Source organism: Corvus moneduloides, chromosome 28, assembly GCF_009650955.1.
Source record: "Corvus moneduloides isolate bCorMon1 chromosome 28, bCorMon1.pri, whole genome shotgun sequence".
Classification (NCBI taxonomy): Eukaryota; Metazoa; Chordata; class Aves; order Passeriformes; family Corvidae; genus Corvus; species Corvus moneduloides.
The window spans coordinates 1048582-1069102 of record NC_045503.1 but is presented as its reverse complement, the minus strand read 5'-3'; the positions used below and the strand labels follow the sequence as shown (position 1 = coordinate 1069102).

At 55.5% G+C, this 20521-nt stretch overlaps 1 protein-coding gene across 1 annotated transcript; it reads left to right on the top strand.

The window, feature by feature from the left end:
* The first annotated feature begins 425 nt into the window (after positions 1-425).
* Positions 426-19037, top strand: LOC116435771 (unconventional myosin-Vb-like). Its single transcript, XM_032092336.1, is given in 27 exon segments — positions 426-434; positions 896-961; positions 964-1017; positions 1446-1608; positions 2989-3237; positions 3956-4113; positions 4666-4763; positions 11203-11382; positions 12909-13002; positions 13206-13423; positions 14093-14293; positions 14365-14560; positions 15246-15434; positions 15549-15625; positions 15627-15640; positions 15767-15884; positions 15886-15895; positions 16108-16345; positions 16348-16571; positions 16674-16768; positions 17296-17473; positions 17659-17722; positions 17725-17956; positions 18037-18100; positions 18103-18213; positions 18345-18406; positions 18498-19037. Coding segments are annotated over 27 exon segments (3492 nt in total). The 3' UTR covers positions 18628-19037.
* The last annotated feature ends 1484 nt before the right edge of the window (positions 19038-20521 follow it).

Below are 20521 nucleotides of genomic sequence, written 5' to 3'. Positions count from 1 at the left end.
GTGGCCTTGCCCATGGCAGGGAGCAGAATGGGATGGTTTTTAAGGTGCCTTTCAGCCCAAAATATTCTGGGATTCTGTGGGGATTTCTTGGACACGAACCCAAAGTTCAGCCCTTCCTTCTCCCTTCCCGGCCTACTCAGTGCTTGGGGATGGCGCTGAGGACCTGGAAATGTTTGCTGCAGCCAAATTTGCAATCTCTGAATTTGCAAAACCAGCAAAGAGGGGCGGTTCTTCAGGGGCTGAGCTCTGCTCTGGGACAGGGACAGGAGCCCAGGGAACGGCTGGAGCTGGGTCAGGGCTGGGCATGGAGCTCCGGGAAAGGTTCTTCCCCCCGAGGCTGCTGGGCACTGCCCAGGCTCCCCAGGGAATGGGCCCGGCCCCGAGGCTGCCAGAGCTGCAGGAGCATTTGGACAGCACTCTCAGGGATGCCCAGGGTGGGATCGTGGGCACCTCTGCCAGGAACAGGGGCGGCAGGAGCAGGTTCCCTGTCCCCAGAGCTCAGGTCATCCCTTGCCAGCTTGGGGCCAGGTGCTCACCCTCTTGCCAGCTGACCGGGTGTCTGTACCAGGGTTTGGAGGTTTTTTTGGGCCAGTTTTCACCTCTCTTCCCCTGTGGTTTTGTGCTGCTTTGTTTGTGCTGAGTGTGGGATCCTGCTCCCTGTGGGGTGGCTCCAGAGAGGATTGTTCCAGGTGTGAGGGAAGTGTGAAGTCCTTCAGGAGCTGGGGGGACACACCCGGGTGCTGGGTCCCGTGGCTTGCCCTGCCCCTGGGCTGCCTGTCCCAGGTGAGAGCTGTGGGAAGGGCTGTGGCACTTGGCTCCAAGGCTGGTGGCCAGATGCTTTCCTGGCTCGTGGCCGTGGCTCTCTGCAGATCCCTCTCCCCTCTGTGTCCCACAGGGTGCCCGGGTGTGGATCTCCAAGCCCCTCGAAGTCTGGAGGGTGGCAGAAATAACCAGAAGGTTACAGGTTACAGGGAAGGAGACGCCGTTCACCTCCGCCTGGAAGATGGCTCCATAAGGGTGGAGCTGTGCAGTCCTGTGGGTCCTTCCTGTGCTCCCCACAGAGTCAGGAATTCCCAGGAGTGGGAGATGGCTCACTCTGCATCCCAAACTAGCCTGGGCTACTCAGCAGGCCTGGGGGGCTCACACACTGACTGGACATGGCCCACCTGGTACCTGAGCAGGTGCCCAGAGCCTGCAGCGTGTGTGGTGCCCCTTGTCCCCTGGCCGCCTGGGGAGCTGCTCCTCACTCCTGCTCCTCCCTGGCTTCCCAAAAGGCCTCCAGCTCAGCTGAGGCTGGCTGGGGAGGGATTCCTGGTGACCACCAGCCCAAGTGTGGCCTGTAGACGGAAGCCCTCTGGCTGTGCTGCTCCCACAGCCCCATCCTGCTTTTGTGGGGCCACCTGTCTCTGTTCAGCCCTCCTTCTGCTCCATCACCATCCCTGCAGGCACTGGCCCACCCCATCAAGCTCCAGCTGCCTTCTCTCTGCAACCCCGACTGCCTCTCGGGTGCCAATGACCCGGTGGCCCTGAGCGACCTGCACGAGCCAGCCGTGCTGCACTCACTCTGCCGGCGCTTCCTGGAGGCCAATTCCATCTACACCTACTGTGGTGAACCCTGAGCCCCCTCCTGCTCCCTGCCCTGGGCACATGCCCTGCTCTATGTCTTGGTTTGAAAGACAGGATTCTGCTAAGGAAGGCAGAAGTCTCCCTTGGAATGGCAGATGCGACCCCCCTTCCCTCTGAGTTATTATAATTTTTAAATCAAGGGGGCTTTTAGGCAAAGATGTGGGAAATAGGAATAACAGTTCTTTACTATCATATATCGATATGTGTATAACCAGTCAAACAAACAGCAATAACTCTGGCAGTAACAGCAAACAATCCCAAACCCAGTCCCAGCCTTCTCGGCTGTCAGGCCCTTTCCCCTCGGGTGCAGTTCCGCTCGCAGCCGGCAGGGGCGCTGGCGGCTCCCGGTGAGCAGGGCAGGTGCGATGGTTCCCCCGCGGCTGCAGGGGGCGCTCCGGAGCGAGCTCGGGGAGCATGCGGCACTGGTGCCCTGGGATCCCGGGAAGGGATGGAACAAAGGCTTCACACACCCCTGGGCAGCCGATCCCGGTGTCCGGCCGGACCCTCGGGAACAGCAGGCTGGAACGGCAGGGACGAGCACAAATCCCGGGTGGCAGACGAGATGTATCCAAACTGCGGTGGGAACCCCCCGGAGGTCTGGGCAGGCAGGGTGAGCAGGGCTACAACGCAGCGAAGGCTCGAAACAACGGCAGGGGCAGGGCGGCCACGGCCCAGCTCCCAGCGGGGCAGGGAAGGTGGGCTTGGGATCGTGGGGTTTCTCTGGCAGAAGGAAAAGCAGCCGAAGAAAGCAGCTTCCTTCTCCACCCAAACGCTGGGGACTGAACTGTCCACACACCCAGGTGAAACAAAAGAGCAGCCAGATGCACCCCACTGCAATGGCTAGCTCTTTTGTTTTTCTGAAGTACTCAGAAGTTTGTCCCCCTAGCAACACGTATGGGGAAAATTCCTTTAGCAGAAAAAAAAACCAGGAGAGCTCCTGAAACCCCAACAATATCAAAGACTGCTTTTTTAATATCCCCCTTCATCCTTGAGATGCACCCTGGTTTGCCTTCTCAGTCCCATTCTGAAACAGGCAGGCCCCTCTGAAAAGGTACCACTGGCGAGTCCTCCCTCAGGGGATGAAAAACTCACCTTCCATCTGCCAGTGGTACGCGGCCCACATCCTCTCACCCATCAGAAAGACTTTTCCAGATGCCATCATCCTGCACTACATGGATGATATACTAGTTTGTTCCTGAGATCAGTCCTATTTAGACACTGTCCTAACTAAGACAATAAAGGCTATTGAAGACACCGGATTTGAAATCCGTGAAGACAAGATCCAGCGAACTTGCCCTTGGACCTACCTGGGACCCTGAATCGGCAAGTGGACCGTCGTACCCCAGCATCTCACCGTCAAAGATAACCCAGAGACCTTCCGCGACCTCCACCAGCTCTGCGGGTCCATCAGCTGCCTGCGTCCACTGCTGAGGATCACGACAGCGGACCTCGCACCGCTCTTCTATCTCCTCCGAGGCAGCAATGACCTTGACTCACCCCGTGCCATCACTCATGAGGCCAGGAATTCCTGGACGAACATCCAGGAAGCGTTATCTTCCTGGCAGACACATAGGACTGACCCCACTCTCCCGTTCCAGCTCATTGTCCTGGGTGAGTCACCCAGGTTCACTGTGTTAATTTTTCAGTGGGACACTGCACAGAAAGATCCACTCCTTACCATCGAGTGGGTCTTCCTACACCATGAGCCTATTAAGACCATTACAACACGTCAAGAGCTGATGGCTCAGCTCATTATAAAAGCCAGAGCGCACCTCCACACCTTGTGGGGTGTGATTTCACACACATTGACCTCCCATTGACCACTGGGGTTCTGGACCATTTTTTCCAGAACAATGAGCACCTCCAGTTCGCCCTTGACAACCACACATGGCCAAATTTCCATTCACCAACCCAGTCATAAGCTGTTTAATTTGGCTTTCCATTTGGCCCCAAAATCACTCCAAAGTCAAACACCCCTAAAGGCCCTGACCATTTTCACAGATGGCTCAGGGGCATCACAGAACTCTGTTATGACTTTGAAAGGTTCAAAGACGCAGAAGTGGGAGTCTGACGTCGATTGTTCAAGGATTCCCGCAGATTGCAGAGCTAGCAGCTGTTGTCAGGGCTTTTGAGAGATTCGAAGAGCCAATTCATCTGGTCACTGATTCGGCATATGTGACTGGTGTAGTTGCTAGAGCTGAACACTCCTTGCTAAAGGAGGTGTCAAACCCAAATTTACACAGGTTGCTTTCAAATTTAATTTACTTCTTCTCCCACCGAAAGCCACCATTTCATATAATGCATGTGAGGTCACACACCGACTTCCCAGGACCCATTGCAGAGGGCAGCAGAAGAGCAGATGCCCTGGCCATGCCTGTGCAGACTGCTAACGTACCTGACATCTTTGCACAGGCCAACATGAGCCACAGTTTTTACCATCAGAATGTGCCAGCCCTCATGTGCATCTTCCACCTACCACGCGACCAGGTGAGGGCCATAGTGGCCACATGCCCCAGCTGCCAGCAGCACTGAGTTCCATCACTGGGCTCCAGGGTTAACCCCTGAGGACTCAACAGCCGCCAGTTGTGGCAGACAGATGTGACCCACTATCCGGCATTTGGCAGGCAGAAATACATGCACGTGTCCATTGACACATTTTCAGGAGCAGCGTTTGCTTCAGCTCATGCAGGAGAGAAGGCCAAAGATGTCACCAGGCACTTTCTCCTGGCATTTGCCACCTTAGGTGTCCCGGAACAAATTAAAACTGACAATGGCCCTGCCTACACCTCCCACAAACTCAGGGATTTTTTCAGTCAGTGGGGGGTGAAGCATGGCACAGGCATACCAAGCTCCCCTACAGGACAGTCAATTGTTGAAGGGGCCCACGGCACCATTAAGCGGGTCCTCGATCAGCAGCAAGGAGGGACAGAGATCAGTTCTCCTATTGAGAAGCTCTGTAAAGCCCTTTTCACGATAAATTTCCTAAACTGCTCATCCACAGAGCCAAACCCCCCTGTATTCTGGCACTTCTCCAATTAGGCCCGAGCTAAGCTGGATGAGAAGCCGCTGGTGCTGATCAAAGATCCTGAAAGCCAACAAATACTGGGCCCTTTCCCTTTGATAACCTGGGGGAAGGGGTATGCCTGCATATCAACACCATCAGGCCTGAGGTGGCTCCCAGGCAAGAACATAAAGCCTTACACTGGCCCAGCAAACACTGCTGCCAAAGACACAGCCGTGCCTGGAGCCGATGCAGAACAACCCAAGGACCAAAGAAACACAGCCCGGAGACGGAGACAATGCAAATCTTCACCGCAGACACTGACCTGCCATCCCACAACCAGAGCTGTGACCGGATAAGCTTACAGCACTGACATGTTCCCATACCCCTGTTACCATTCCCCTTTTGTTCCTAGCTTCTTAGCTAATAAAGAAGGGGGAATGTAAAGAGGGAGGGAATGGAAGGCCGCCCCCCAAAATTGCAAATTTTTAACTCTGTTTAAAACTCTAGCAGAAACACCTGCCAACCCATACTCCATCAGGAAACCCAGCATTTGTCCCACCACCACCCTCTAGATGTTCCTGGTACCACTGGCAGCAGAGGCTTGAACTGTACTGCAGCCAAAAAGAGACCCTGGCAAAGACTACCCCCTCCATGAGAAAATCCATACCAGTGTCCAGAGAAAAAATCCCCTGAAGGATTTGAGGACCTGTTGGGATGACGGGTTGTGGGTGCTTCTGATTGTTTTTGTTGTTTAATGTATAATTGGTTGTTTGGGGTGTTTGGTTCTGGGATCTCTGGGAGAGGCCTCTTTAATTAATACAGAAAAGAGGAGTTGTGGTGGCAGATTGACCAGTGGTACAAGAGACAGAGCGAGTTCTTGGTAAGACAGTCTCTGGTGCCAAACACTTAGCGGTTATGGTGAGGGAAAGGAGCCTCTCCCAGGATGTTCTGTTATGGTAGTGTACCCCAGTTCTGCTTCCCCAGCTGGCTCCTGGTGTTGGCCACACCCCTGTACTTAAGCCTGAGCTGCCACGTGTTCGGGGTCATTTGTCTCTGGAAACCTTCACAAGTTGTAGCAATAATCTGCTTTCTGTGGAACTCTACACAAGGACCCTTCTCAACTCCTTGCTGTCGGCTTAGTATTACTGGGGCCATCCCTGCGTCTGTGTGCTCACACATGAGAGCCATGGGGCTGGCTGGGACCCCAGTAATACCGTGTCACCTTCCAGGTGGGTCTGTGGGGTGGCACAGGGATGGGGTGGCACAGGGATGGGGCTGCGTGGGAGCCCCAGTTCTGGGAGTGGGAGGTTGTTCTTTCTGAGCATCCCCAGGGGATGTGACCCCAGTGCTGACGAAAATCTCTGCTCGCTCAGTTGGCAGATTTACCGGTCTCTGCTCTGGAAAGCCTCGGGCTGCCTAGAGATGGCACGGGCAATCCAGCGGCTCGGCAGCTCCGATACGCGACAAGTGACAGCTGTAAAGCTGTCATCAAAGCAGAAGCAAACAGTAGAAATATAGCCCAGACTCCGTGCCTGTATTCCTGTTCTCTTTGTTCCTCCTGTCCCAGGAGAGACGGGAGAGTCTCTTCTCAGAACGAGAGGCAGGAGCAAGAGGGGGAGGGCTAGCTGGGATCGCTGCTTTATTCGGGGGAAGGGAAAGGGGAGAGCAGGGGGTGGACCCGCGGTAACCAGCCAATCGGACTCTGCTTCGGGGGAGTCTGTGCTGCTTTCAAGTCTTACCCGCGCTTGGAACAAAGGGGATTCAGAGCACATGGCAGGGACAAGTCCGGACATGCCTGGGCAGTCCCGGGGCCGGGCTGCACTTCTGGGCAGGCAGCGACAGGCGTGGGCAAGGGTCACCCACACATTGTTTTCTGGCATCAGGGGTAACATGGTAAGTCCTTGCTCTGTCTCAGCTTGAGTCAGGACCATCCACCAAATGATCCACACCATCATCATCTTCTGAAGGTTGCCCGTTGGTTTGTTGGTCCACACCGTTGTCATCTTCTGAAGGTTGCCTGTTGGCGCTTTTAATGTTGCAAATCCGGGCGAACACACCTTACAGGTACCCACCGCACAGCGGTATCTGTGGAAACACAAGCATACCCGCATACGTGACAAGGTCCCATGGGCCTTCCCACTCGTTAGTGAGCAAATCTCGTACCCAGACTTTCGCTCAGGGCAGGTGCGTTTCGCCTGAAGACTGCAACGAGAAGGAATGATTCAAAAGAACAGGGTTATCAGAATTTGGTGGCACTGTAAGACAATTAATTGTGTATAAAGCTTTTGCCAACCAGCTCTGTGGGGATTCTCCAGTCATTCCCCCTTTTTGTTTTTCCAAAACACGCTTCAAAGAGCCATGAGCACGTTCAGTAATAGCTTGACCAGTGGGAAAATGGGGAATACCAAATTTATGGGTTACACCCCACTGTTGTAAAAACCTCTGCATCTTCTGTGAGATGTAGGCAGGACCATTGTCAGTTTTTACAGAGGAAGACACGCTCAAAACAGCAAAAGCCATTTGCCAGTGGGCAATAGCATCACAACTTTTCTCTCCTGTATGTATGGACGCCCACATGGCAGAGGAGAAGGTATCGACAGAAACATGTACATATTTGTATTGACCGAATTCAGCAATATGGGTAATATCTGCCTGCCCAATTTGCAAGGCTTGCAGACCTCTGGGGTTAACACCTGCCGGTAACGGCACAGCGAACCCTTGACAATCAGGACAAGAACTGATAATATTACGAGCCTCAGCAGAAGTTAATGAAAATTCTTTCTGCAAGGCATGAGAGCCTTGGTGAAAGAAATCATGCGAGGCTTTAGCTTGTGCTAATTTGTCAGGTTGAGGCGTCCTCCATGCAGGGTTGGCCAATTAACAGCTCTGGCATTACCTTCCGCTATAAATCCTGGCAAACTGGTGTGGCTCCTTATATGTAGAACATAATGGGGAGGGACTCAGTTCTGAATTGCACACCACAAAGCTTTCAACAGTGAAAAAAGAACGGCATTATTAACTTCCTTCAAAAGAGAGCAATCAAGACGCTGTGTAGTATCTGCAACATAAGCAGAATCAGTAACGAGATTCAATGGTACATGAGAGAATTGCTGGAATGCCATGGCCACAGCCCTTAATTCGACAAGCTGGGCAGAGCCTGACTCGTGGCCTTCCAGCATCTGCCACCCAGACTCATCCTTCCAGGTAAGGCCTTTCCTGTTCTTCCTGATCCATCAGTAAAGACAGTGGGTCCTTGCAGCGGTACACGGCTGTTTTTTGGCCGCAAGGACAAACTGGTTGATTTTGCCAATTGTAATAACTTGTGGCTGGGCAAATTGTAAGCAATCTGCCCAGAAAAGTTTTGCAATGCACTCTGCAAAGGAGCACAAATTGCAGAACTCCATTCAAAATATTCTTGCTGAATAGGAATTACAATTTTTGCAGGATCTTTGGCCATCAACTGCAGGCACCTCTGCCGGCACTTGATAATCAGTTGGGCAATGAGCTCAAACAGCGTAGATGCTGTTTTCTTAGGCTGGTGAGGCAAAAAGACCCATTCTAAAATGTGCAAAGGATCAGGCCATTGATCACCCTGCTGTGCAATGATGCCTGTAGGATGGAAATCTGGAGTGACAAGAAACACAAGGATATCAATGGTGAGGTCCACCCAGTAGACCTGACGCTTTGAAATCACTTGCTGCACTTCTTCCAGTGCTTGTTCTGCTTCAGGGGTTAACTTCCTTGTCGAAGTTAACTCTGGGTTCCCTTTAAGGATGTTAAACAATGGGGATAATTGTGCGGTGGTCAGTTCCAAATAGGGTCTCAGACAATTTATGGTACCCAAAAGTTTCTGTGCATCATTCAAAGTCCAGATTGATTTTTCAAACTGAAGATTTTGTGGCTGCACAAAAGTATTTTCACTTCCAGATATCTCCAGGGTGCCTGACGTTGCACCGTTTCTGGAGCTATCTGCAAGGATAATTTTGCAGTGCTTTGAGCAGATGTGGTTGGATTTGCAACAGCTCATCTTTTGTAGGAGTTGCTACCAGTATATCGTCCATATAGTGATAGCAACAGGCTCCAGGGAACTGTTCCCTAATACCAGACAAGGCTTGTGCAACATACCATTGACAATTGATTGGGTTCTTTTTCATACCTTGTGGCAACACTTTCCATTGATATCGTTCCACGGGTTTTGCATGATTAACAGATGGCACTGTAAATGCAAATTTTGGAATATCTTTTGGATGCAGTGGAATGGTAAAAAAACAATCCTTCAGATCAACAATCAATATGTCCCACTTAGCAGGTATCATTGTGGGGGATGGCATTCCAGGCTTTAAAGCACCCACACTCTCTATTACTGCATTAATTTGACGCAGGTCATGGAGCAATCTCCATTTCCCTGATTTCTTTTTGATCACAAAGACAGGTGTATTCCAAGGGCTCATAGAAGGTTCAATGCGCCCTTGTTTTAATTGTTCCTGGACCAATTCATGAAGGGCAACTCATTTTTCTTTTGGTGGGGGCTACTGGGTTTCCCAGATAGGTTGTTCTGTAAGCTACCGTAGCAGCGGTGTAGGGTGCTTCATGCCCTTCGGCACAGTGGCCCCAATCAAAAATTCATCCCCACTTTCACCCCCCAGGCTGCCAGATCATCTCATCCCCACACACTGAGGGGTGCTGCAGTGATGTAGGGACGGACAGCGGCTATTTGTCCTTCTGGGTTTGTGATCAACACAGGTTTAGTACTCAAGTAGCTTTGTGTAGAGCCCCCAAGGCCAGCAACAGCAGACCCCACTGGCATTGTAGGCCACAAGGGAGGCCATGCAGTGGCAGATTTGACAGTGACATTGGCTCCTGTGTCTATCAATCCCTTGATGGTTACATGTGATGGAGCCATGCCTTGCACTTCCAAAGTACAAACCATTCTCTGGCCAGAGATGTTTTGAGTCCAATATACTTGAGGTAGCCCCGTTGATCCGAAGCCTTGATCCCCTCGTAGTCTGGAATCTGGTTTTGGGACACAAGACTTAAAAGGCACAAGTTGAGCAGTACGAGTCTGAGCAGGTATGGTAACAGGAGGACTGGGGGTTGACACCATAGCATATATTTGTCCCATGTAATCAGCATCCACAACCCCCAGATGTACAAAGATACCTTGCACTGTCACACTCGAGCTCCCTATTAGCAACGCACTGAGCCCCTGACCCATGGCTCCAGGCGCTGCTAGGGGGGCTTTGTGAACCTGCTGCGAGTCTAAGATGACTGTGCTGGCAGTGGAAGCATCCATGCCAGCAGCTCCTCTTGTCCACCCGGTGGGGTGGTTGCATAAGCTTGCATGGGGTGTGGCCCCTGGGAAGTGTTTGTGTCAGTGCGTGCTTCCCTTTCGCGCTCTTCTTCCCGCTTCCCTGGTGTGTGAGGGGCTGCCCATTCGCATGGAATTTAGATTTGCAGTGCTCTGTACAACGTCCTGGCTTTGCGCACTTAGTACAAAGTTCCACCCCAGGTGTTCCTTTCGGGTTTTTTGGCACACTTGATAATTGGTTCTTGTGGGGACACTGAGCTTTGGTGTGACCTTGTTGTCCGCAGCTATAGCAATGATGCTGTACCTCCACTGCAGCTGCAAGAGAGTCTGCTAGCATGGCCACATGGTAGGGAGCACTTCCTACCTTGGAACAAGCATGTATTATCTCCTCCAAAGAAGGAGAGTCACTCGGCAAGAGATCTATGGCTTTCCAACACTCATCGTTTGCATTATCCTTTGCTAACTGCAAGAACATCTGCTCCCTTGCTGTCGGATCCGCTATCTGTTTGCCTAAGGCATCCTGCAGGCGATCCAAAAATTGCATATACAGCTCATGTGCACCCTGCTTTATCGAGGTGTATCGTTGTGTTGGTGAGGACATATATGCAACCTTCTTAAGAGCCTGCATACCCAAATCATGAGACTGAGCTAAGATAGAAGGATGCAGACGAGTGTGTAGCTGTGGGTTATCCAAAGGAGGGAATCCCAGCAGCTGAGCCACGCCTGCTCCGAAACGAGGATCATACGGAGATAATTTAAAATTGCTCATTGTCATTGCTTCAGCAAATTGACACCAAACAGACTCAAATGTTAAGTACTGAATTGGAGAGCAAAACAATCTTGTTATTAGTTTCACATCAAAGGGAGTCAGATCTTGTGCAGCTAAAAACGACAGCATCTTTGCTACGGCTGGGGATGCCAAACCATGCTTTGTAGCTATTTTGCCCAGTTCTGAAAGCACTTGCCAATTAAACTCAACGTATTGATTTGGTCCCTGACCTCCGCTTCTAATGACAGGGAACGCTCCCATTGCCCCCTCAGAACTCATTTGATTGTTCAGAGCAAAAGGATGCCCAGGCATAGGAATACAGTCTGCCAGTTCGAAGTCTCCTCTGAGACTTGTTGGTGCTTTGATCTGGTTCCAAAAGCTTTCCGGGTCATAAGCAGATACTGTTAGTGAGACTGGTTGTACCGTGAGCACGTATTCCGGAGGATTTGCGGGTGTTACGGAGGGAGTATTTCCCTTGCTGGGGTCCCGTCCCAGCGTCTTCCCCGTATCGGTCACCGGGCGCCTGCGCCAAGGGCTGAAGGCTGATCGGCGCATGCGCGAGAGGCGCAGGGCAGGCAAAGGCCGGTCCATTGGAGGAAAAGCGGGGGAATCCACAGCAGGGGGAGCCTCTGGCTTCGGCTCGCCCTCTCCGTCGGACCAGAGGTCATCGGGCAGGTGTGTATAGAACGGAGCTGCCAGACCAGCGGGACCGGGACAGTCGGCCCCAAGGTCCGTCCTTCCTTCCGCCGCTTCAAGTGAGGGCGCGGTGCCGCCACGCCCCACCGAGCTATTGGAGATGGTAGCGCCCGGCGCGGCCCCGCCCCACCCCGCCGCCAGTACCGGCGCGGAGCGGCGGTGGAAGCGACCGGCCGGGACGGGGTGCGCCTGGCGCGGAGCCGTGTGGCACTGCTGCTCCGCCGTGTGGCACTGCTGCCCCGTGTGGCGCTGCTGCCCCGTCGTGTGGCACTGCTGCCCCGTCGTGTGGCACTGCTGCTCCGCCCCGTGTGGCACTGCTGCTCTGCCCCGTGTGGCACTGCTGCCCCGTCGTGTGGCACTGCTGCCCCGCCCCGTGTGGCGCTGCTGCCCCGCCGCCCCGTGTGGCGCTGCTGCCCCGCCGCCGCCCTTGTCCGGGAGCGGCTGCCCCGGCGCCGCGGACAGGGCGGGTGGCTCTCGGGGCAGGGGAGCGGCGGGCTGGGGTTGCTGGTTGCTGATCGCTGTTGGGGTTCCGGGGCAGGGGCTGAGGGCAGGGGTCGGTCTGTTGTAGGACTCATTAGCGGCTCGCAGTTCGATGACTCAGGACACGGCCCAAAGGCGGTTTCTGCCGGCGCCTTTGTCTCTGTGCCCGGGTTCTCACCGGCCCCAGCGGCTTCCCCTGTTCTCTCCTGTCTCTTCTGCGCCTTCGCTTTATCCTCCGCATCCGCGGGGTCCCGCGGTTCTAAGTCCCGTTCCTTTTCTACCGCTTTTAAAGTCTCCAACACCGCCCTCCAGGTTGTGAGCCGAGTTTTTGCAGCCTCATCACCCCGGGAAGCGAAATCAAGAATTCGCAGTCCAACTTTTTCCCAGGTTGCCACCTTAAAGGCACCCACAGCAATAAAGTTTTTAGCACTTGTTTATCATACTTAATGCCTCGTTTGTTTAGCATGAGCGTCCATACATTTACTGTAGCTTTTTCTTCTTGGGATATTTGATTCCCCATGGTCCCCTGTAGCCTACCTAGTCGTCCCAAGGCTTTTGGCACTTCTCCCCAGTGCTCTTTGGCTGCAGAGCTCCGTCCCCTCCGCTCTCTCCCGGCGCTCAATTTTCTTGCAGTTCCTCGCACGCCGCACCGGGTGTCGATGTTGGGGCAGTCACGACACGCGCGGACAGTGCCTCGCATAAAGTGCAGAAGAGGCTTTTATTAAACAAAGCAGCCCCTTTTGTACACTTCTTGTATGTTGTCATTTGTGTTACAGATTCATTGGGTGCTAAACTACTACAATAGACTTACGGGCTACTATCAACTAAAACATATAGTCATTGGCTACCTGTGGCATGAGCATTCAAGCATTCAGAAAAATAACAGGTGTGGATATGTTGCTGTTTTTCTCCTGTTTTTTAACTTTCATGCTTCTGTTTATACTATATCCTCATGGATAAAAACTAACTGCTTTTCTTCTCACGGGCTTTTCTCACGAGTAGAAGTTACCCATGTCCAAATGAAGGTCTGTGAAGGCTGCAGACCTGCTGTTGGCCTCAGCACTGAAGGGCACCATCGTGAAGCAGATCTGCAGCACTGCCCTTGGGAGACTGCTTCAAGTAAGGGTCCTGCTTTGGGGATGCAGCTGTGATACCAGAGTGTCCCTTGCAGGTGCTTTTCCCCGTGTTTTGGTGCCCACTGAGGCACAGAAATGGGTGAGCTGGGGATGAGCTCCGCCTCGAGGGAGGCGGGATGGGAAGGATCCCTCCTGGAGGAGCCTGGGCAGTGCTCTGTCCTGGGACTGACTCTCCCTTTGCTGCAGGACCCCAGCAGGTACGAGTATGGGCAGACCAAGGTGTTTTTCCGGGCTGGCCAGGTGTCCGTGCTGGAGGAGCTTCGTGTCCGGAGCCCGCGGGCAGCCTGCACCCAGCTCCAGCGGCACCGCCGGGGCCGCGCTGTGCCCGCAGCGGAGCGGGGACACGGCTGGGGACAGACGGCAGCGCTGCCGGCTCTGGGCTGGGCTCTGACACGGGTGTCCCCGTGGAGTGGGGCGCAGGCTCTGCCACCCCCTGCCCAGGGCTTTGTCCTCCCTCTGCCTAAGGAGCCCCCCCTTGCCCTGCTCTCTGCCCTCTCTTTCAGGCTTTGCTGTCCCTTCTCTGGGCTCTGCCACCCCTTGCTCAGCTCTGTTTCCTCTATAGGCTCTGCCACCTCCTGTCTAGGCTCTGCCACCCCTTGCTCAGCTCTATTACCGCTGGCCTGAGCCCTAGGGTATATCACCATGTCCCGCAGCCATAGGGAGGAGGAGGAGAGAAGATCCAGCAGGCAGGAATTGTGCAGCAAGATTGATTTATTTAATTCTTTTACAAACTCTTTTATAGACTTTTTTCTTCATAGTCTAATTGGACAAAGGATCAGCCACCCCTTGGGGTGATTGGCCAAAATCCTAAAACATCCATTGTCAAAATATTTTTCTAGTATACCATAAACAAGACTTTTCAAGGTTGCAGGTGTTTGGTTGTTTACAGAACTCTGCTACCTCTTCTGCGTGAGAGAAAAGTCTCTCACGGACTTAGAAAATGGCAAGAAAATCCTTGCTAGCAGCATTTTTGTATCTACACAGCTCTGTCCCCCCTCCAGGCTCTGCCACCTCCTGCCCAGCTCCCTGTTCCCCCTCTTGGCTCCCTGCCCAGCTCCCTGCCATCCCCACAGGTTTGTGAGGATGCTGCGGAGGACCAGGGCTGCCGTGGTGCTGCAGAAGACCCTGAGGATGGTCCTGGCCCGACGCTCGTTCCTGCACCTGCGCCAGGCCGCCGTCACCATCCAGGCCTTCGCCCAGGGCCCGTTTGCCCGGTGCCGGTACCGAGAGGTGGGAGCCCAGCAGGGCGGGGGGTGCCTGGCTCCCCTCCAGGGGTGCCGGTGGTGCCATCGCCCTGTCTCTGCCCCTGCGGGTGGTGTGGCACCACCAGGCCGTGCTGATCCAGAGGCTGGCTGGCCCGGAGGTGCTATGGCCACGTGTGCAGGGCTGTGCTGCTCCTGCAGAGCTGCTGCCGCCGGGCCCGGGTGCGACGGGAGCTGAGCCGGCTGCGGCTCAAGGTGCGCTCGGTCAGGCACTACAAGCAGCTGCACAAGGGCATGGAGAGCAAGGTGATCCAGCTGCAGTGCAGGCTGGACAAGCAGGTGGGTCCCAGGGGGGTCCCAGGGGCAGGGTTTTGTGCTGACCACCTCTTACCTGGCCCTGGCCCAGCTGTGTCCTGGGCCTGGGGCAGGAGCTGATTGCCTGATGTGGGTCCCCAGGAGAAGCGGTGCCTCTGGGCTTTGTTCCCAGGTTTCTGTGCTCCTTGGGACGGGTGGGGCACTCCCCTGGGTGCAGCCTCACAGCAGTGTCAAGTGCTGGGGACAGTCCTGGTGTGACATGTTCCACTCTGCTGCTGGCAGCATCCCTTTTCACCATCTGGGTTTCTCTGCTCTGACTGTGGCTGCTCCAGTTCTGGGGGTGTCTCTGGAGGACGAGGGAGGTGGTGTGATCCTGTCTGGGAGTTGGAGGAAACAGGGCAGGGTAATCCCGCTGTGAGGACCAGCCTGGTGGCGGGGAAGGGACCCACGCGTGAGCTTTGCCATGGCTTTAGAGCCCATGGGGGTGGCAGGTCAGGGACAGCTGCTCTCCCAAGGCCTGAGCTCTGGAGGAGGAGGATTCTATGGCTCAGGGCTCCAAGGAGATGATGGGAAATGGGGTCTCATTACAGAGGGGCAGCCTGAGTGCACGGGGCTCTCAGTGCTGTGACACGTGGGGATGTGTCCCTGCCCCTGTTCCTGACCCCGCCCCTGTTCCCAACCCTGCCTGATGCTCTGTCCCTCGCCCCAGGCCCAGGAGAAGCAGCAGCTGGTGGAGCAGCTCTCAGGGCTCAGGGCTGCCCGCGCAGAGGAGCTGCAGCGCCTGCAGGATGAGTTCTGGCGGCTGCAGGAGGACACGGCCGGCAATGCTCAGATCCAGCAGCTGGAGCAGCTGGAGAGGCACAGCTGCCTGGGCCCGGAGGTCGAGGAGCTTAGGGAGGTTTGTTGGGGGATGCTCCTGCTCCTCTGGGGCTCCACAGGGCTCTCCTGGGAACATGCAGTGGGAGTCCACTGGGCAGGGCTCAGGCTGTACCTCCCTTCTGCCTTCCCGCAGCGCTTGGTGGAGATGGAGGCTGTGCAGCTGCAGCTGGGGGAGGAGAGAGATGCCCTGATCCAGCACACGTTGGAGCAGTCAGGATCTGGAAGGTAAAAGGGGTGCTCTGACCCCCTCATCGCCCGGGGTATGAGCAGGTCCTGCAGGCAGAGGCACATCCCCTCTCCGAGGGGTCACGGCGTGGTTGTCCCCACTCCCCTCTGTGTCCGTCCCCACAGAGCTGCACCAGCAAATGGCACGGGAGAGCCAGGGGCTGCTGTGGGAGCTGGAGGAGGAGCAGGAGCGCTACCGGAGCCTGGAGCAGGAATACGCCCACCTGGAGCAGGACTATGAGACCCTTCCACAGGGTGAGGGCCCGGCCCGGAAATGGGAGCCTCCGGGCAACCCCTTCCCTGGCTCCTCATGCGGAGTGGGCAGTGCTGGCTGCTCTGCTCTGGGAGAAGTGGATTCCCCAGTTCATCTGCTGGGGGTCCCCAGCCCAGGTGCCCTCCCGAGGCTGTCACTCCTCCAGGGGATGTGGCAGCAGAGGATCAACCTCGTCCTTCTCTTCCCCACTTAGCAAAGCACCTGGAGACGATCCCCTTCCTCAGAGAGCTTCCAGGGCTCCGAGAGCAGCTTCTTGTCCTCCTCTGTGTCCACGGCTCCCTTGAGAGACGGCTCTGACCTGCAGGCTGAGGCCAGTGGGGACACTGGGGACAGTGTGGTGGGGGTGACAAGTGGGCTGTGCCTTCCCTTGGCTGTGGGGACAGATGTGCCCCAAGGCAGCTGGCTGGGGGCTGGTCCCCTCGGGAGGGCTGTCCCCAGGATTCACTGGCTGCTCTTTCAAGCCCTGTCTCTGCACAGGGGCTGGAGGAGCCACAGCCTGGTAGTGAGACCCTGAGTGGTGTGGGGAGCCAGGACCCCTTGGAGAAGTCGTATCTCCTCCCCAAGGAGGAGCTGGCTCGGACCTGGGAGGAGCTGCCGAGGTTCAAGGGCTCATTGCAGCTGGAGGAGAAGAAATGCTTGAAACTCCTCAAGTGCAGGGTGAGCTGCTGCCCCGATGCCATGAGCAGGGCTGGGTCCAGGCTGTGTCCACGCTGGCAGGGCTGGGTCTGGACTGGTCTCACCCCGTTTTCCCCTGCACAGAACACAGCGGAGATGCCGGGACCGGGCAGGAGCTCGGGGCAGGTGGTGGGCGATGACCTGAGATACGCCTACGATGCAGTGCAGGTTGCCAACAGGTGGGTGTGCTCCCAGGGAGATGGTCTCAGCTGAGGCTGGCTCCCCCATGCTGCTGGTGGGGCTTTTCCTGGTGTTTAACCAGCTGTGGCCCAGCTTGTGGTGCTGAGCAGCTGCAAATCCTCTTTGGAGCAGCCCCATCCTCCCTCGTGAGAGGCAGGCACCCAGCTGGGAGCGGGGCACCCTGACTCCCCTTCCATCCGCCCTACCCAGCTGTGTTTTCCTGGATGGGGCTGGGGCATCCCACCGTGCTCAGAGCAGCTCTGTGAGCAGGTGGGATGTCCTGGACTCCACAAGAACCTCCTGAGCGCTGGTGGAGCCCGTTCCTGGGCTGTGCCACATGTGCTCCGTGCTCAGAGGGGAAAGGCTGGGGCTGTGCTGCCTCAGGGTGCCTGGGCAGGGGCTGAACCCCAGTTCTGCAGCTTCTGGGGGGAAAGCAGCTGCTGCTTCTGCAGTTCTGCCTCCTCGGCAGCCTCCCAAGGGCTGGGGTGGGGCTGTAATGCCTCAGTTTCCCTGTGCTGGTGTGCAGGCTGCTGGTGAGCCAGCTGAGGGAGGAGAAGCAGCAGAACGAAGAGGAGGTCCAGGGGCTGCACCTTGACATCTGCTCCCTGAAGCAGCTGAGCCAGCAGCAGGCAGCCCTGAGCCAGGAGCTGCAGGGCCAGGAGGGGCTGCAGTACCACGTGCTGCAGCTCGAGAAGCAGAACTGGGTAAGAGGGGCTGGGGGACAGGAGTGGGTTTGGGGCTGACCCCTTCCTTGCCCTGGGATGAGCTGCAGTGACTCTTTAGGGAGCAATGTGGGAGCCCTGCTGTACCCCCAGCTGGGACACAGAGCCCCAGAGCAGAGCCTGGCTGCTTGAGGCACCACCCAGGGTTTGTGAGCCTCTGCGATGAGCTTTTTACAAAAAGCTGCCATGTTGCTGTAATGCTGGAGAGCGAGCCCATCCAGGGCTTGTCCTCCCCCTGACCCCTGGCCATCACCGCTCCTCCTCAGCCTCAGCCCCTGCCCACTCCCTGTCCGAGCTGCTGCAGTGCCTGGGCTCTTTCCACGCCACTCTGGACCGCCATGGGCTGGCCCCCAGAGTGGGCCACCAGGCCCTGTGCCAGCTCCCGTTCCTCATCAGTGGCACCACCCTCAACTGCCTGCTCCTGAGGAAGGACGCGTGCTCGTGGAGCTGTGGCATCTAGCTCAGGTCAGTCCCTGAGTGGGGCACGTGTCCCTGGGGGTGGCGGGAGGTGACCCATGCCCTGCCCTGAGCCGTGTCCCTGGCAGGTACAACACCAGCCAGGTGGAGCAGTGGCTGTGGGCGCAGGGGCTGCAGCAGAGCAGGAGCTCTGTGAGGAGCTGGAGCCCCTGGTCCAGGCTGCCCAGCTGCTGCAGGGGAAGAAGGTGACAGAGGAGGATGCCGGAGCTCTGTGCAGCCTCTGCACGGTGCTGACGCCCCAGCAGGTACTGGGAGGGTTGGAGCTCTTGCCTGCTGGGCATCCACCTTACCCTGGGGCTCCTGGGACCAGGCTGTGCCCAGAAATGCCAGGATGTGCCCAGCCCTGCCCTGTTGACGTCCCCGCCCTCTCGTGCAGGTTGTGAAGCTCCTCCGGGCATACACCCCGGCCGTGGGGCTTCAGCAGCAGCGTGGAGGTGAGCGGGGCCCGGGGGCTGCCCTGCATGGACACCCCCACGCTGGGGCAGTCCTGATGTGACCATTGTCCCCACAGAGGTGGCTGCAGGACCAGTACAGTCCAGCTCCTGGTGGACACCAGCCACCTCTTCCCTGCTCGCCTGCCCTTCACTGCCTCCCCGCTGCACCTGGATGAGCTCCACATCCCTGAGACCCTCAGCCTGGCCTTCCTTGGCCACTGCTGAGCCTGGGGCTGCCCCTGGGCTGCTGCCAGTGCCCCATTTCAAGGTGTCTGCACCCTCTGAAGTTTGGGAAGGCCGTGAGGGCAGGGGTTCAGCACCTTTTGACTGTGAAGTTGTTTATTTATTGAAATTTGTGTGCCTTGTTTGTGGCACAGGCAGGGCCCCTGACAGTCCTGCACTGGGGGAGTTGGCCACGTTTTAATCCTTTGGAGTTAAGAAAAGTCTTTGCAGGTAACTCTGGCATTGAGGCTGTTTGCAGGGCGGTGGGAGGGAGCTCTTTTGGCCCCAGAGAAGGGGTGGGCAGCAGGCTTGGAACAGACTTACCTGCTTCCTGTGAAGACAGGGAGCATTTATTTGAATGACCTGGCTTAGCTGATGTCACACAGACTTTAACTCCTCAGCCTGTTCGGGTTAGGAGTGTTGACAGGAGTCATGGCGGAGCAGGAGCCTTTCTAGAGAGGTTTGGGCTCCTCTTGAGAAGGAGTCAGTAATTGTACACTGCTCCCTGAACCACCCGTGCAGTTCCAGTTAAACACTGCCCCCCAGCCTCCTGTCTCAAGGAATTCCTCTGAGGAATTGCAGTATCTCCTGAACACAAGCCTCCCCTTTCTCCATAAACAGGATCCATTTCAGGAGTAGATGAACCAATCCCATGAAAATGCTGTGTCCTGGTCTTGAGTTACAATGGCTTTGGGAACATGAGGACTGGGAGGTGCATGAAGGTGGTAGGATGAAGTGGCATGAGCGTCAGGGCTCAGAGGGACTTGAATTTAAGTTCAAGAATCCAACTGTTTTCCATTCTGTGACTGAGGTGAGATCTGGTGGGTGGGAAGATGGACCAGTAATACCCAGTCCTGCTCTCTGGCAGTGGAAGCCATTTACCCTTGTCCAAAGTCCCTCTCCAGCTCTCCCGGGGCCCCTCAAAGCACTGAAAGGAGCTCTGAGGTCTCCCTAGAGCCTTCTCCAGGCTTAAAGGAGTCTGGTTACACCCAGTCCGTTTTCCCACTCGAGGTGGGTTTGGGTTTTCCAGTGCCCAGCATCACATCCCAGAGCTCACAGACCAAGTGGCCACCAAGCTTGCTCAGAGCTTCACTTGGACTTCCTGAACAGGGTTTGAGGGCAACTCTCTCATTATTGTCCTGCTCACAGTGGGCAGCTGGTGCATAAATTATTATATTTTAAAAATCCCTTTTTTGTCTTTATTCTTAAATATATTGTAATACAAATATTAATGTGCCATGACTTCAGCAGGCCATATTCTAAAATAACTGATTTTTATGTACCTCAGGTCCTAATTAGTTCATAGAATCATGGTTGGAAAAGACTCAAGTCCAGCTCTCAACCCATGTTCACCACTCAGCCACATCCTCCAGTGCCCCATCTTTGCAGTGTTTGAATGCTTCCAGGGATGTTGATTCCACTCTGGCCCTGGGCACCAAGGCCTGACCCTGCTTTCAGTGAAGAAATTTCCCTAATATCCAATATAAATCTGTCCTGGTGCAACTTCAGGCCGTTTCCTCTCATCCTGAAGCTCCCTGAAGCCTGGTACTGAGAGCGGGTGTGTCCATCCCTGCGTTTCAGAGCCTTTTGGTTGTATTGAGGTACAGATCCCAAAAATTAGTGCCTTTTACGGCTTTCAGGGAGCCCTCGGGGATGGGAGTGAAGGGCAGCACTTGGTTTCAAACTCCCCATGATATTTCTATAGCTGCCAAAAGGCCCCCAGGGTCAGGATTCTGCCCTCCAAAAGGCTCCTGGATCAAGGTCCAGTCAGGAAGATCACTCAGCATTTACCCTTCCAGCCTCAGCTGGGGGGAACTTGTTTAAATTGTTGTTAATTGACTCCTATGAAGATAATGGCAAATAGAAATAAACCTTAAAATAACTTCCTTCCACCTTT